General features: G+C 43.0%; 2 protein-coding genes across 2 annotated transcripts; one reads left to right on the forward strand and one right to left on the reverse strand.

The window, feature by feature from the left end:
- The first annotated feature begins 2341 nt into the window (after positions 1–2341).
- On the forward strand, positions 2342–5391 carry psph (phosphoserine phosphatase). The gene is made up of 6 exons (XM_080459114.1): positions 2342–2433; positions 3168–3311; positions 3423–3557; positions 4192–4337; positions 4588–4736; positions 4891–5391. The coding sequence occupies exons 1-6, from the start codon at positions 2390–2392 to the stop codon at positions 4999–5001; spliced, it is 729 nt and encodes a 242-aa protein (XP_080315240.1). The 5' UTR covers positions 2342–2389; the 3' UTR covers positions 5002–5391.
- Positions 5392–5425: 34 nt separating this feature from the next.
- nipsnap2 (nipsnap homolog 2) lies at positions 5426–14876 on the reverse strand. The gene is made up of 10 exons (XM_080459115.1): positions 14648–14876; positions 13978–14117; positions 13851–13896; positions 13454–13548; positions 12936–13006; positions 12677–12817; positions 11007–11038; positions 8424–8518; positions 7131–7214; positions 5426–6593 (listed from the first exon to the last, which is right to left on the reverse strand). The coding sequence occupies exons 1-10, from the start codon at positions 14737–14739 to the stop codon at positions 6529–6531; spliced, it is 861 nt and encodes a 286-aa protein (XP_080315241.1). The 5' UTR covers positions 14740–14876; the 3' UTR covers positions 5426–6528.
- Between the last annotated feature and the right edge of the window lie 1950 nt (positions 14877–16826).

Below are 16826 nucleotides of genomic sequence, written 5' to 3' on the forward strand. Positions count from 1 at the left end.
AGTTTCCCATCCAAAACAATCTAAAATGAAACCGGTCAAATCAACCTTTTTAACATCTCAATAGAAGTGTAACATGTAAAAGTGTGAATAACGATGATAAGGTGTGGTGTCTCACCTGAATATTTTGTCACTGTATGCAAACATAAATCTACCATTTTTTCTTTTTATCAGTACAAAGTGGCTATTTGTCCAGTTGAGCTGCTGATCAGTTTGTGTGATTTCGTCTGTCATTGTTTAGTTATCTACATTGTCAAAGCTTTTCACATGGAGATCCACTGTCTCAGGAGTCCCCAGGCACTGTGGCTCCACCCCAGGAAACATTCAGCCGTCATTTAATTTGCAAGCGTGTGATCCTCGTGATCTGTGTAAGAGCTGTGCCTTTCTCTGTTTGCATCTCATTCCAGTTAATTCATTGAATTTGCTGATGTCATCACACCTCCATTGTTTCTCCAAACAGTTGTTTCTTTGGTAAGCTGACATTGTGCTCAGAGGATGGTTGGGTAATCTGAGTACTTCTGATCACTTTGTTCATTCTGAATGATTTTCCTTTCCTGATTGACTACATCCACTTTTCTGTCACTCCAGAGATAAAAACATTTACCCTAAATTGACCTTAATGCATTTCATCTTTCCAATTTAAAATGAGGACTGTATTTGAAACTGCAGGTTTTCATTAGTTGTTGCAGCATGGTGATAACTATGGGTGAGCACTAATTGTTTAGTCAACAGAGGGGACAACAGATCAATTTATTATCATGGTATTAAAACTGTAATCATAATCTTAGATTTGCTTATCCAAACTGTAAATTGTGGAGTTGATGGAGATGTTGCTGAGGCAGATGCAAGTATGGCCACAGGCCACGTTTCTTGGGAGAGGTCCCAGTATTGTGGTTGGAAATGTTATCTGGTGTGTGTTGAGGTGTGTGCACATGTCTCCGGCATGTATGGCTGCTTTTATCCGAATTGAAAACCACAGATAAAACGTTCAACTCAGTGTGACAGCAGGCATGTGTTCATGAAGTGTTTTAACAATATTTCACATAAATTCTAATGTGGTAGGACACGGAGTAAATCACCCCCAAAATAACCAATGAAGTATAATTTACAGCTTGCCAAAAAAAGACCTGTTTCACATTGTGTAACAATGTTAAGTACTTATTGACTTGTGTAAAAAGTGCTATACACTCTATGTTGTGATAAAGTGAGAGTATGATAAGCGTCTTTTCCGAGACACTGAGCTAACAGAGCCACAACATTCATACTCAAAGTAAATAAAACATAGATGCAAAACTTTGTAAATCACATCAGACCATATTGTGTACTCAATAGCACATCGTATATTAGATGTTGAAAGTGTGATGTTATACAGTTTGCTTGTTCTGAATCTGAGGCAATGATCGAGTGAGGAAATTCACACACACAGTGATATAACTTATCTAAGTATCTGGTAGAGCATCTAGATATACATTGTGTAACTATACTGTCTTTAACTTGTGTAACTATACTGTCTAACTATTTTGTGCAATTTGAAACTGCTGCTGTGATGACTGAATTTCCCCGGCGCGGGATTAATAAAGTCTGATCTAATTTATTCTAAAAGCAACCAGGTTAATTGACAGTGAGTCCATAAGTGTGTTTAAAAGGAGTTATTTTTTGAGCAGCATCATCTGTGGTATTGTGACATTTGAAGACGCTTTTGATTTTATAAATACATATTCCGTCAATATCAACAATTTACCAGTTAGTTTGTAAAAAGGCGGAAAGAAAATGCCGAAACAATTAATTCAGGGTGAAGAAAACCCCCCTCATGTTAAGATAATTGTAGATTTTTCTTTTTTTTTTGGTTTATTAGCGCAGTGCTTTTCAAAACCATTAATTTTATTTTATTTTATTTTCATAGCGAAGTATTCAAGAAGTTTAATCAGCACTTTAACTGTAGTCTTTTTGTTATGCAGCTTTCTGTGCTCCTGTTTGCCTGGGATGGAGGCTGTGTGTCTCTGTAGTGGGATTAAATAATCCAAAGTAGCACATTCTGCCTTTAAAGTAGGGGGACGTCTTCTCCGAGTACAGCGGGTCACCTTGAGGCAGAATGGCCTCTGGCCGAGCGGCAGTGGAGGGAGGAGCTCCATGTACTGTACCCCCCCACCCCCACCCAAACCCCACCCGCCGGCCTCCCTCCCGCTGTACTGTACCCGCCCCAGCTGCGCTCCGGGGAGGGGACAACATGTCCCAGCCACCGCGAGCTCCACTCCGCCGGTTGGTGTCGTCATGGCAGCGGGGCTCGTGGTGATGGGCGGGGCCTGCGCTGCTTCGATCTGATTGGTCCGCCATTCAGCGCCGTTCTTCCTAGTCGGTGAGTCCATCCATTCTCCATAGGGGTCCCGCTCTCATGCTGAAGCAGCTCATCGTGCCTTATCAACTCCGGAATTACCAGTAAGGACAACTTTGCTTTAAATCTCCATAAATACAGATTTTCTGCGTCGGGACGCGGGTTGTTCGCGGCGGAGAGCAGCAGAGCGGCGCTCAGATTGAGCCGCACCGGGCAGGTAGAGCGCGCAGCCCGGCTCTCCGCGCTCCGCGCTCCGTCACATTTTGATCCCAGTCGCCTGCAGCTGTAACCTTCCACTGTAAACGCACAGAGGGCGCCTGCTGGGTCGACTTTCACGATTCTTATATATTCTTTAGTTGTTTTTTTTTGTCTTCGATGCTCGCCTGGATGTTGAGCAGTGTGCACGGTGAGGTGACGCAATCCAGCCAGGAGATGTCCATCCCCGGCCTCACCTAGTTTGTTTAGGCTTCTTTACATAACGCATTGTTGGCAGGGACTTGCGCTTACTTGACTGGATCTCTGTTGATGCAGAGACCTTTGCATGTGGGTATTTCAGTGAATAGATGCGTTTGCTGCCCCACTGGATGAAAGACATCCACTGCATGCAGGGCTTGAGTTCAGTCAGGCAGCTGCACATTAAACCAACAAATACAACACATGATCCAGCTAATGACCACGAGATCTGCCCTCAGATGGCTTCCCAGAGTGGCCACATTATGTCACCAACTCCTTTCCTCCTGAACACGTGTGACTTTGTAAATGCTGTTCAACACCACCGCTGATGACCTAGTCCAGTTTGTTTTTTTATTCCCCCCCCCCCCCCCCCCCCCCCCCCCAGCAAGATGACCAGTCCTTCTCAGACAAAGGAGCTGTTCAGGAGAGCAGACGCAGTTTGTTTTGACGTGGACAGCACGGTCATCAAAGAAGAAGGCATCGATGAACTCGCCAAGTTCTGTGGAGTGGGAGACGCAGTCACTGAGATGTACGTGGTCTGCTTTTACCATCACATTCAACGGAAACCTGTTTTTGGCACATTTATCTGCAATAGAGTTACTGAACTGGTTTGCAACTTGTGTCGTGTTTCCCTTTTTAGGACTCGCAAAGCGATGGGAGGCTCAATGACGTTTAAGAAAGCCCTGACCGAGCGTCTCTCCATCATCCGGTGTTCCAGAGAACAAGTCAACAAGCTGATCACGGACCATCCTCCACAGCTGACTCCAGGTGTCAGGTGAGTGTGCGAACAACAGGTCACCACTCATTCAGTGACCAGTGTTGTGTTTGTCTCAGAAAGACGCAAAACGTTCAATCATTATCCAATTTTCAAGGTGTTCAGGAGACAGAAGAATAAATTACATCATATTTAGGGATGATTTCGCTCTGGAATGTTCGAACAAAAGATGACTGGTGGCGTACTAATAACAATGTCTGGGGACAGAAACGTGTTCACATTGATCACAAAGAGAATCCAAAAATTCCCTGGTCATTTCTAGATGTTAATATATGACAAATATTTTTTCTAGTCTTTTGCGTTAACATTTTTAGTGCAGGTAAATTCTTGTAGCTAAACAGCGGTTTTGTCGCAAAACATACATCGACTGTAATTATAAAGTTTAATAGGCTTTTACATTTATTTATTTATTCCTATTGGCTTATATTAACATAACCTGGTCTGATGTAACCGGTCTGGCTTTAGATTGATGTTAGGACCACCTACACCATTAATAGAGAAATATATAAATGCTGACATAAGTGAATATATACTTAAATATGGAAATGAATAATACTTTTTTTGACATATTTTATGTTGAGTGTATCAAACTCTCGTTCAACTGTTGATAACTGTCTATCTTCTCTTCTTGAAGGGAGCTTGTGGATCGTCTGCACGAGCGCAACATAAAGGTGTTCCTCATTTCAGGTGGCTTCCGCTGTATTGTGGAACACGTGGCCACTCAGCTAAATATCCCTCTGCACCACGTCTACGCCAACAGGCTCAAGTTCTACTTCAACGGTATAAGACGCACCCGCCCACAGTTTGTTTTTGCTCTCACACGAGTGCAGCCCGATGGGCGTGTCTATATTTAAAGTGTGCTCTGGACCTATAAAGTGTCATTTTCAGGAACATAATCCATCTTAGCTTTGCCCGGAGAAAACTCCTCCCAACGTTTTGGCAATTTGACAAGTTTCCCCAATCGTCGTCTTATTTTGCAGTCCGTTAATGTCCTCTTAATGTTTTTAAACGTGCGATCGCCACGCTGCAGGGGAGTACGCGGGTTTCGATGAGAGTCAGCCCACAGCGGAGAGCGGCGGGAAAGGAAAAGTCATCAGCATGCTGAAGGAACAGTACGGCTTCAAGACCGTGGTGATGGTCGGAGACGGAGCCACGGACCTGGAGGCCTGCCCCCCTGCTGTGAGCGTCCAACCTCTACTCACGACGGTCACGCCTAGTGGCCATATCACGTAGACAGATTCAGAAAATATCTCAAGATGCTTGAAAGTCCCAAGTTTTGAATCGATGCATTCCCTCAGGCTGCGTCGTGCTGAGACTCTCTCGTGTTTTTCAGAGCGCCTTCGTGGGATTTGGCGGGAACGTGGTGCGGCCGCAGGTGAAGGAGAGGAGCTCGTGGTACGTGACGAGTTTCGGGGAGCTCTTGAAGGAACTGGAAAAGATCTAAATATGTTGATAGAACCTCCGTTTTCTCCTTATTTAACATTGTATTTGCACCCAAGGGTGTGCCGCAGATGGGTTTTTTTTCCAAATCCGGTGCACCTTTCGCCCTCATTTTTCAATAGATTTTTATATTGAACAAACATGTTTACACTAACGAGACCAATTTTACCTTAATACGGACGTCGGTGGGTTTTTATACTAAAACAAACTAAAAAAAAAAAAATAGTGTAAGTGGAGGTTAAGAAGATGAGTGTTTTTGCACTTTTTGCTTCAATTAGGTAGGCTAATACAATCCTACATTTGATGGTATGTGCAATGAGCAATAGAAGTATTATCTGTGTTACTAAGAGCTGAAAGCAGACATGTGAGTGTGACTCCTGTAAATAACATCACCAATAAAAAACAAACAAACAAAAAAAAACCACGAGGCTGTTGTCGAAATGATTTTATTGTCATATTCTTCTCTCTACATTGTTCCCTCTGAACAAAAACACCAGATAAACAAGTGTCCTTTAATGATAAAACCTCTGTCACTCTCCATTTCTTTTAAACACATTCCCCCGGCTGGATAGATATGACTTTCTGCTTCTTAGGTCTTTACATACGATCGCTAGGCCCCGTTTAAACACGTTGGGATTAAAAACATTTTAAAACCAGGCATGCTGTCTTCACCAGAGAAGAGTGGAAACCAGAGTTACAAACACAGCACCATGAATGTGACGTTAACGTTGACCATGGCGGGGAGGCTGGGACACAGCCACTGGAGTGTTTTCTTTTTGCAAAGTAATGTTTTGGTTTTATTGTGCACAAGTATGAAATCAGTATTTTTTTTTTACACCTTCTGACGTTAACCGGCAGCAGAAGTACAGCTTTTGCAGCTCTACAGATGTATTATTTTAATAAGCCGTGGCACACGTTTACATCGCGGTGCCGCTTTCCTAGCACGCTTCATGTACTCACACGTGTTTACATTAAATAAATAAAAATGGCTACTGCGCTGAGCAGTGAGCTTCAGCAGTACTTTCAAAATAAAATAAAAAAAAAAATCTTTTTCCATCTGTTCCCCCACACGTTTACGCCACACAGCTGCTCCTATTCTTTCAAGTAACTTTAGTATGCTCTTAACACAAGAGAGGAGTTTTCTTCTTTCTTTCAAGTTCTGACACGACACGAGATGTCGGGCAGAACGACTGTCAGGAGGACTGAACTGGTCAATTGTACTCGTCCTCCAACACCACCAAATTAAAAACAAAGGAGAAGAAACACGTCATCAAAGGCAGTACTGGGCCTTGATGTGGATCAGTAACTACTGGAACTGGACATAAATGGCAGGTATTGTTGCCTTTTCTGACCTACTGACATCTTGAAGTAAGAAAGCAAACACGAGTGGAGTGAGGGGGAGGGGGTGGGGGTGGGGGTGGGGTGGGATGTTGTGCTGCACCAACATGACGATGCTCTGGATGGGATGTAACATTAAAAGAAAGAGGGTGCCACTTCCTGCCTCAGCTTCCGGCTGGCCGCCTGCTCCTTCTCACTGCAGCGGTGAAGCCTTCGTCGGGATCATAATCCTGGAGTCCATGTGCTGAATGAGAGGAACTGCAAGGAGGTGCAGGGTGGAGTCAGTACGAGAGCAGCCTCGCCCAACGTCACGGGTCAAGTTCAGCCGGTTTTTAATCCTGCTAACCCACACCCAAATATGCTCAGATGATAAGGTCAAACAATCGGAACTAAAATCACATAACTGATAAAGCTGAAGTTGTTTTACATACAGCTTTGCTAAAGAAAATAGCAGGACTGTAACTTATGTTGCTTTAAAAAATGAACAATAATAAATCACTGATTTATTATGTTACTTGTTTTGTTTGCAGTCAGACTTGTAGGTAAACCTGCTGTCCATCTACATTGATTTAAACTCTTATTATCCTTTTTTATGTATCTGCAGTTAATGAAGTTCACCAGATAAGTTTCTTTCAGAATGGAAGCAACAAAAAAAAAAAAAAAAATCAACTATTTACATGTGCATTTATGACACCGACAAGAATCCAGTACGGAGAGGCTGGAGGACATAAACCCCTGACGTGGGTCCGTCCTGAAAACAGAAGCAAGTGTTGGAAGTTGTTTTGGACAGCTCACCTGTGTAGTACACCACCTCCTCCCAGCCGTCCTGGTTCCAGACGGCGTTCCTCGTGTTTTCTCGAGACTGGAGGTCTTTGTAAGCTGCGGGTGAACAAAATAAAAGCGCTTCAAAATAAGTCTCCAAAATGGAATTAGAATAATATGATTTGCAGAATCTGTCGACGTCATCAATGTCTCTGCGCTTTGACATTTTTTCCCCCGTCCTAAGAACAGTGCTCTTTCTCTTGGCCCTTCAGACTAATTGTGACTGGCTTTGCCTTTCCCCCCTCCATCACACGTGCATCTGCCATTCCCACGAGCAGCATTTCAGATTTCCCCCCCGAATAATAAATTACAACATTTCCAAAATGACCTTGAGGTTCAGTGGCATTAAAAATACGCTCAATTTAAAATAAACTCCAAAACTGTCAACTCAACTCACAAGCATGTATCTGAAGGTAAATAGAGGGCAGGAAGGCAATTACTAGAGAGTCTGTGTTTATTCAAATTCTTAAAAAGTGAAAGTACGTTAACTAATAAATTTTTAGGAAATACAAAGATATGAAAGTTGTGGCCTGGAGGTTAGAGCAGCGAGGTTGTGTCTAGAGGTTCAAATCCCGTCGACCCCAAAACCCCCATTAGGCCCGACATTCAGCGTCGGCCAAGTCTGTGATGTTCCCTCAGAGGGGAGCAGCCAAAGGTCATCATAACAGACAAAGTTCCAAAACTCTTTGGAATCATTGAAACGGACAGATTCTCTACATCTCTCCTTCTTAGCTCTGTTGTCCACCGTCTGGAGTTAAAAGAAGCTTCTGGAGGCTCGTCACTAAACGACTGTGTTGTCGGGAGCTGGGCAGGGCGCTGAGGGTTTTTTTCTTTCTTTCTGTGATGGCAGGAATGTGGTGAGGCCCCGAGAGCGCGCCTGAACAATGCGGCTGCTGGCTGGTTAACTCGCCCTAACCCTACCCCTACCCCTACCCCAAACCCTACCCCTAACCCTAACTCTACCCCTAACCCTAACAATGAGCTGGAAGGGTGAAAGGGGCCCAACGGAGCGGCGGAGTTATCTGTGGCTTCTACAAAACAAGTGGACTTGTTAACATGTTTTAAGTTGAAGTAACAGTCTCAAAGTTCAGCAAAGTTCATTTTACAGTGAGCGACATACAAAAAGCAGAGATGAGCCGTCTCTATTGTATTCTTGATTAAATGAACCCAAGTGTTCTTGACTGCTGATTGATTTTCTGTGGCAGAGCAGACGCTTCCTGCTTATCTGGACGCTGACACGGCACTGAAGCGGCAGCTTGAACGTACCCCAGAGGTGATGGACCATGTAGAGGTCCCCGATCTGTGAGAAAAATCCTCCCACTGCTTCACTGTTGTGCTGGCGGAACCGAATGGCCCTGGCCCTGCACACAAAAGCAACTTCGGTCAATCAAAAAGATTTGGCAGACAGCAACAGTCTCAGATATTCAACCAGCCGCCAGAAGTGGCATTTCAACAGGATTCCTGGATTTTCTCTGGTTTGTATTTATTCCACACACCGGGATTCAGTCGGCGGAGTTAAAGTGAGGCTAACGAGAGGCGCCTCAAAGCCCCGATTATGATCGACTGAATCACATCCAGCTCGACAACGTAACAGCTTGGATCGGCGCGCGCGTGTTTATGAATCCCACCGCTGGCCAAGGTTTCATTAAAGCATTCGAATCGGTGCGTTTTAAATTCAGAATTTTCCCTCTGAAGCTAACAAAAGAGCTGAAATCATGATTACGTTCTGGATGTGACACCTCGTCTGTTTAACACAAAGCTGAAGCTTCCAACTACCCAAGTGGCTTTAAAAAAAAAAAAAAAAAAAAGAAGATCCTCCTGGCTTTATTTTAAAGCACGACAGCGAACTGGTCAAATGTAGGTTGAGTTAAATGAGCGTAGAGGCAAACTGAATGAAAGACAAGAAGGAATCCTGGTGTGGAGTTTCAATCAAAGCTTTACTGCGCATTCAGGTTATTTTTTTTAACACCACAGCTTTCCAATGGGGCGGAGGAGCCGCTGTCGTCAATGTTTTACATCGTTCTCTGCTCCAACACGTCATTCAAAAAGCCCCACTATTATTAGGATCCTATTCGGAGCAGAAGGATTTTTAACATTTTATTTATGGCTTCTATTATGTGATAGAAGTTCCCTATTTATTTCACAGGCCTACAGAGGTTTGGCCAAACAAAGGGAGGGGTTGAAGTTAAAAAGTAATAAAAGAGCAGTTTTCCTCCCGGACTGATCGTTCCATCAAGAAGGATTATTTGAAAATCACCTTTCTGTTGTTTTAGGAAGGCGCGACACACAAAACGTCAGCGTTACAAATTAGTTTGAGATTCCATAGAGTTCCGTGGAAAATGTTCAAGCATGAAAAATGATGTGTTATTAGTTTTTTTTTTTTGTTTTGGATCAGTGAATCAGCGCTTCGCTGGGACCACCCCTCGCTTTCAAAGCAGCATCAGTTTTAAAATATGTTGGAAAAACAAAGCGCAGATTTCCATTGGATGCCGTCTGGTTCAGGTCCTTGGCGTTATGTTAAGGTCTGTGGAAGGCATAAGCTCCCGTACAGGAACCCCTCGTTCTTCTTTAAGCTGGAGGTAGTTCGTTATAAACACTGGGTTTTATGTTCAGGGTTGTTTTCCTCTGTTCAGAACACATCGAGAGCCAATCAGACTCCTTCCTGCTGGTATTATGAGATTAGCAAGTCCCTTCCAAAAGCTTTAGCGCAGCACTACATACTAAAACAGGAAAAGAGCTTTCATATGTCTGGATCGGAGATGGCGGTGCAGACTGCCCTGTACTCTTGTCACACTTTTCTCCTTTTTAGGAAAGAGCAACACCATTAAACCTCAAAAGTGATTCAACAGTTTTGAGTTGCAAGTTTCTAATTGTGTGAGTTTGGGCAAAAACAAGAAGCAACTAATTCTATAGAAGTTAGTTCCACCAGTGTTTTCACAGTGTCAGAGTTCCAACACGTCTCATGCATCAGATTTTGTTCACACGTATTCATTATTTGTTCAAGATAAGCACAAACTCTTTAACATCCATAGAAATACTGACTTAATCCAACATGTCTGAACAGGTCCGGCTCCACTAAGGTTGCTAAAATGAGTGTGGGGTCTGTCTAACGGATGATTCAATAGTTTGAATTTACATTTAGAGATTAGAGGTTTTAGTTAAAAAAAAAACAACAAGTGTTTTTCATGCGATCCTGCTCCGACTCTCCACATCCATCAGTTTTTTGATCTGCCTTCATGAATTACACTCATATTCTCCACCCAAAACATTTAAACAGACGTGGTGTGCGACATTTTATAACGGACTCTGTGGCTTTACTTTAAAGACGGCTGGTTTAAGTGAGCGTAAAGACAAATATAACAAAAGACGAGAACTATTCTGCATGTTGCCGTTTCCATCCATTAACGTTGTGCTGCAAAAGCCACGTATTATTCAACAGTTTTAAGTTTCAATTTAGAATTAAGAGTTAATGGTATTATTTACCCTGGGAGAATCTCTTACAGTCTGAACATGTTGTAAAAATCCCCCCAAAAAGTGCCCAGGAAGACGTGTATAGACTGATTTGTTTTAATCCATCTTCATGGATTTTTGTGTTGCATCATGTGATAAATGCTGCTCTGTTGGCGTCGGTCGATCCTCCCCAGCTCAGATTTCTCAAATAATAATTACACGTTATTCCACATGAATCTGAGTCTGGGCTGAAGGGCACGACAGTGAGGCTTCACACACACAAAGCCTCCCCCCGAGGAATCGCTCTTATTAATGACACTGTGACGAGCGAACCTTCATGTAGTGCAACTGGTCTGTAACTACAGCTTGGTGAAACAGAATGAATTCAGGCTGCCTTACCAGTAATTACCCCACTCGATCATGGTTCCTGGCTGCAGGGGAGAAAACAAAGTATCCTTTAATTACATTTAAACGTGTACAGCCGCAGCCTTTCCAGACTTTAACACAAAGAAATGACAAGAATATAACACAGGTGTTTTGTCAGAGCGCAGATAAGCGGCAATAACAGCTACGCCCAGAGGCTTCTTCCATCACCCTCCGGTGCTCAGGACGACAAGCATCCTGCCGTTTCCAGGATCTAACCTCAGCCTGTGATGAGGGACGACGGCGTTCAATTATCGCAGGTCAGCACTGACACAGAGACGGTTTGGCCTCTCAGATTAGAAAGAACGACTTAATCTGCTGGAGATGAGATGGCTTTATTCCAACTGTATGCATTTCATTCGTCCCTTTCCTCACAAACAGAAGCAGATTATTCCTGAAGTCCAGTCTGCTGCCCAACAGCTGCTCAGCACCATGATGGACATGCACAAGCGTGTTAAGGTGCGTGAACTAAGTGCATTTAAGGTGTCATTTTCATTATCATGTCGTTGCTGAGCTGTTCTGGAGCCACTGACTGAGAACGAGCCGCGTTGAGGAGTCACGGCGTTGCATGTTTTCGTGTGCACGGCATGCTTCCCTATTGTGAAACCAATCTCATTCAAGACCGTGTCATCAATAAGGAAGGAACGACACATCACATTTCACTGCAGTCTGTTTCTTATTCACATGACTGTGTTTGGAAACAAGTAAACAAACGGCCTTTAGGACTTTTCCTGGCCTCTATCAACAAAAACACAAATCTGCATATCAAAATCTGTGTGCTGGCTCAAAGCTCTAAAAGGATTATTATGATAACTTTCACCTGCAGAGCACCGATGATGGATTACAAACTGAACAACCGAGTCAAAACAGCACCACGAGTTCCTCTTTCACTCACAACGCAGATCAGTAGCAAGCGCTTCCTACATTAGATGTGTGTGTTGTTCTGTGTTGACAAACCAGCAGCCACCAACATGCTGTGATTTTGAGGCCTGACAAGAGAAGAGTTGTTGCTTGAAAAACCTGCCAAGAACACATCCTAAGAAACGCATACACAATCAGCTTTTCTTCACAATGACTGTAAAAATACATCTCGTATACACGACTTCAAGTGAATTCAACGTTATATTTAACCATGTTTAATTGTAGCCCAATGTACATCATTTGATATTATGTTGATCTCAATTCATCAACATAGAACCATATTTGTCTTACTCCACCTCAATTATTCATTTTTAGGCCCACTATGATTTAAGAAGCTCATTACGTTTCATACCTTACAAAGCATCACAAATGAGAAACCTGAACGGTTTCGGGCTACAAGCACCCGAGGCAACCTCCGCAAAGACTGTGCTTCTACGTTCATAGCTGTGTCTGATGCGACTTCAGCTTCTCTCACATGTGTTTCTTCAGCCCACAAAGTGTTTGTTTAGCACAGATTTGCAAAAACTCAAAACAGCAAACATGAGATACTTGTGTTTTCTGTGTCAGGTCTTGAAAGGTTAAACTTGCAATGCACTGATTTGGACGTTCTGCATTATGGTAAATGCATTATGTGGTTTATAATGAAGCAGAAAGAAAAAAAAAAAGTTTCAGATTTCGAAGAAGAAGAACTCATTAAAGGAGGCGGCTGCAGCGCTGACACTCACCCTGAGCTGGTAGGACCTGAGCTCGTAGACGTTGGGACCCTCTCGCGGGACTGGCTCGTTCCAGAAGCTGAACTCCAGCAGAAGCTGATTTCTGCGGGACAACAGCATCTTGCCCCGCTCCTTCCTGTAGGCTGTGAATTCCTGAAGACACAGGTCAATGAGCTTTACTTCGATATAAACCAATTACACTCTGATTAGCCGGCAGCTGAAGTGATGAGGAAGAGTCACTCTGATAAAATGTAGATGCTGCGGCGTTTACCTTGTTCTGCCTGAGCTTGTTCATCACCTCTGTGAGAGCTGGGTATCCACCTCTGTAGCGCCACAGATGAACTGGAAAGACAAAGCAGAATCACACCACATCACTAAAGCACAGAACTCTTTAAAAACGATCCTCCTATTTTAGGATTTTCATGGGTAAGATAATAAAAGAAAACAACAGCTACAATGTTATGCCACTGATTTCCATGACTCGTGTTGTAGTTACTAAATAGTAACTAAAAAACAAACTACAGAACCAAAGAGTTGGACTGAAGGCAAACTATATAATATAGTTACTCACTACTGCACAAAAGCCTACAAAATAGACATTACTGAAATTCCCCATATTGTACCTTTAAGGCAGTTTCCATCACAAATCATTTCTCATAGTCTATCATTGGCGGTGCACGAGTGTGAGCTGCAGTATAACAGGTCTGCTGACTGCAGTTTGCACCGGTAGCAGTCGAGCAGAGCTGTTGTACTGCAGAGGTCAGTGTACGATGATGATAGCAATCCTACCGGCTTGGTCTTGTTCTCCATACCAGGTATTCCAGGTTCCCACCAGCTCACAGGGGTAGTATTTATCAGCATGGATGGAGGGCAAAACGTCCTCGCTGTGATGAACGAGAGGCCAAATTCAATCAGATATTAACATTTGATAAAAATCACTGGACGACTCGACTCTTGTAATTTATGTCTGAATTCATAGGCAGATGATATCTAGTGACTGTAGGCGCGAGCAGCGTTAATGTGTGTGTAGGATAGAGGTTATGCCATGTCGTTCCCCTCACAGGAATAGACCTCTGAATTATTTTTACACAGTTGTCTTGGTCCTTTCGCTCCCCCCACTGCAACAACGTCGGCCAAAAAAAGCCCATGCCACCATGCCCTCTTTGTAATACGAGACGCCACTCACCAGAGTTTGTTGTAAGAATCCAGGCACTCTGGCTTGACATTATGGACTGAAAAGAAAGCTTGTGTTTGTGAAAAAAAATCTACGCACAACTTTAAAAGTCATGTGGATGATTCTTAGGGATACTCACACTGAATTTTGTAGAGGTTGCTTGCTTCATTTTTGGTCAATAGATTGGAGTGTGCATCTTTTCTGGGATCAACCTTCCTCACAAAGAGCGACTTGAACCAGCTGTCCTCTCGGTTTCTGCTGCTGGATGCTGTAAACCCCCTGAAAACAAGACCAACACATGAGAAGTCATGAGCAACACTTGTTCCTCAGCTATAAACACTCTGACACCTGATCTCTTTTTAAAGATAAGGTGGCACTTCAGTCAATTGTAACTGCATGTATGCACACAGAGTAATAGTGATCTGCACGATCCAAAGCATGAACAGGATCTGCATCATGCAGAAACTTGTGCATCACATTTTGCATCGCAGCTAAACAAAGTCAAATATTGACCTTGAGCGTTTGCGACTCTCCCTGACAAACGATGACAGAAACCTGTCTTCTTTCCGCGTCCCCGGCGTCCAGACGGGGTAAAACGGTGAAACGAGCCGTGATAAACAAACACACGGTGCAGCTTGCGGTGACTTCCAGCTTGAAGGCCACAGAGGAGCGACTCGTTAGCGGGTAAAGCGCTAGCTCGCGCGGGCTCCTTGTAGCCACAACAACAAGTGACAGGAAATAACACGCAGCAGCCGACACAGGACGCCACAGTGGCGACGAGTAAACATGTAGACTGATGGGCGGCTCACCTGCACAACACCATCAGCTGTCCGGCGGAGTGGGCCCCGCTTTTAGCCCGACCCAAACCACCGCGGACTCTCTGAAGGACTCCAGTCGCCATCTTCAACTGAGCTACAGCCACACGGAGCGGAGGTGAGTGGACACTGCGCGCAGAGGACCGGCAGGGGGCGAGCGAGCACCACAGAGCCGTTGATAGAGACGCGGTTGGACAGCGAGAAGAAGATCATCCCTCCACATGTAAGTACGAAGGAAAATCCATAATGTCTGGGAAAATCATACCAAAGTGCAACTAGAGTCAAAAATTGCTTGAATCTTAGGACATTCGCGACAAAAGGGAACAAAACAGACATAAAATGAAGACATGGCCGTGTGTTGCTATGCACTTATTTACTGCAACATTTATTTGGAAATCAGGACAGGAAGAAACAAACATGCAACCATAGAAACCTACTAGTAGTTCAGGGTAGATATACTAGACTAGAGTATAGCATATGATTGGATAGTAGAGTGTATAGTATTCTACAGTACAGTGTAGTTTTGTACTGATTTAACTGGCATGCTTTGATGCTGGTTTGGATGCTTTATGTGGTCCGAGGCCTTTCTATGATGATGTGATGCTGCATTGATGCTGGTTGAAATTGTTCAAAACCAGCACAGATCATCATTGGACCAGGAAGGAAATTATGCTGGTTTATCATGTTTTGTTCGGCAGAAAACTGACTATATTTTAAACAGATTTGCAGAAGACTTAATTACCTTAATGATAATTGAGAGACATAAAACAACTACAAACATACAATTATGAACAGTTGTAAAACATATGTTGTATGTTCTGGCTCGTAAAATACCGACAGAGACCAAAAATTACCCCAAAAAAGTCATAAATCAAATATAAAAACTTCCACAGCTAATAACCAGCAAGTAACATAAATAAATTCAAATGAAACCTTCTCAAATTGTGACCTGATCACAAGAGGCACAAAAGCATGACATAAAGATGCAGAGTAACCACAAGAAAGCTTAACATTAACTCAGAGTATTAACTTTGACATTATATTAGCTGACCTACTTGGAAAGAATTAACTCCACTGATATGATAAGATAACCTCCTCGAACCTGAACTGATGTCCATTTATCATACATATCAACATCCTGTTGCAAATTTCTGTAAAGATGAATTACATACAATCATTTATCTAGCTTTAAATAAAGTACTTACACATTCAAACATGTACTTGCATAGCCTACACATAAAGGGTAAAAACTGAGTATGTGTAATAACTTTCCTTAAAGTGTAATAGACTACTTGGACGAATGAGGGCGCTGTAATCCACCTAATTATGTGTCAACAGTCATTTTAATGCGCTCCTGAGGCTGATGTCCATAGTTTGGAAAAAGGAAAGTATTACAGTTACATTGTAAAGTAAAACCTTTTCTGATATCAAATCTTTGTTGTCTATCAACCCCCCCCCCCCCCCCCCCACAAAGGAAACCCCTCCAAGAAAAATCCATTAAAAAGTAGAAGGTTATTGTGTTTACTTGTAATATTGTTTAATATGTGAAGTATGAACAGAATCACCTGAATTTAACTATAACCACCCTCTTCTATATTTTGGAGTGAATGTTGCTGTGAATAATGTTTGTGATGGAAATTTGCCTTTTTGAATAAAAAGACAATTAAAAAAAAAAAAGTAGAAGGAAGGCTGAAGTGAACTTTCTGACAGTAAATTGTGAGTTTTCAGTTTCAGGAGGAGCATTTTTGAAACCTACATCTTGCCTCATGAAACGTAACATCCCAGACAGGACACCAAACATGGTCAGCTGTCTTTACATGAGTCTTCTTGCAACACCACAGTGTGCAGGCCTGTGTGTGGCAGGCCCCACAGCTGTGACCTACTTCAACACAGGAAAAAGTCTCCAACCTAAAAGCAAAAAAAAAAAACAAGATTAGACTTTGACCCTGATGGAGAATATTGTCCTTATATTCTCAAGTACCGAACTTAAAAATAATATATTGTAGATCAAGTATGAGCTGATGTTCTTTTGTGCTGCGAGGCCTGCAGGAAGAGCGCGTCACTGCAGTATCCGGTTGCACCGGGCGATGGAGAAGGTGACGGGGGTCACGGCCACGGAGGAATTCAGCACAGTTGAGACTGATTTATTCTTTGACAGGGTGACAATGAAGCA

Source organism: Lipophrys pholis (genome assembly GCF_963383615.2).
Source record: "Lipophrys pholis genome assembly, chromosome: 3".
NCBI lineage: Eukaryota > Metazoa > Chordata > Actinopteri > Blenniiformes > Blenniidae > Lipophrys > Lipophrys pholis.

Coding starts and splice junctions, on each gene's coding strand:
- nipsnap2 (XM_080459115.1), bottom strand. CDS start 14,739: ATGGCGACTGGAGTCCTTCAGAGAGTCCGCGGTGGTTTGGGTCGGGCT. Junction 13,897..13,977: donor CAACCTCTACAAAATTCAGT/GTGAGTATCCCT, acceptor CTTTCTTTTCAG/TCCATAATGTCAAGCCAGAG. Junction 7,215..8,423: donor CATGGTCCATCACCTCTGGG/GTACGTTCAAGC, acceptor GTTCACCCGCAG/CTTACAAAGACCTCCAGTCT.
- psph (XM_080459114.1), top strand. CDS start 2,390: ATGCTGAAGCAGCTCATCGTGCCTTATCAACTCCGGAATTACCA. Junction 3,312..3,422: donor GGAGACGCAGTCACTGAGAT/GTACGTGGTCTG, acceptor TTCCCTTTTTAG/GACTCGCAAAGCGATGGGAG. Junction 3,558..4,191: donor CAGCTGACTCCAGGTGTCAG/GTGAGTGTGCGA, acceptor CTCTTCTTGAAG/GGAGCTTGTGGATCGTCTGC.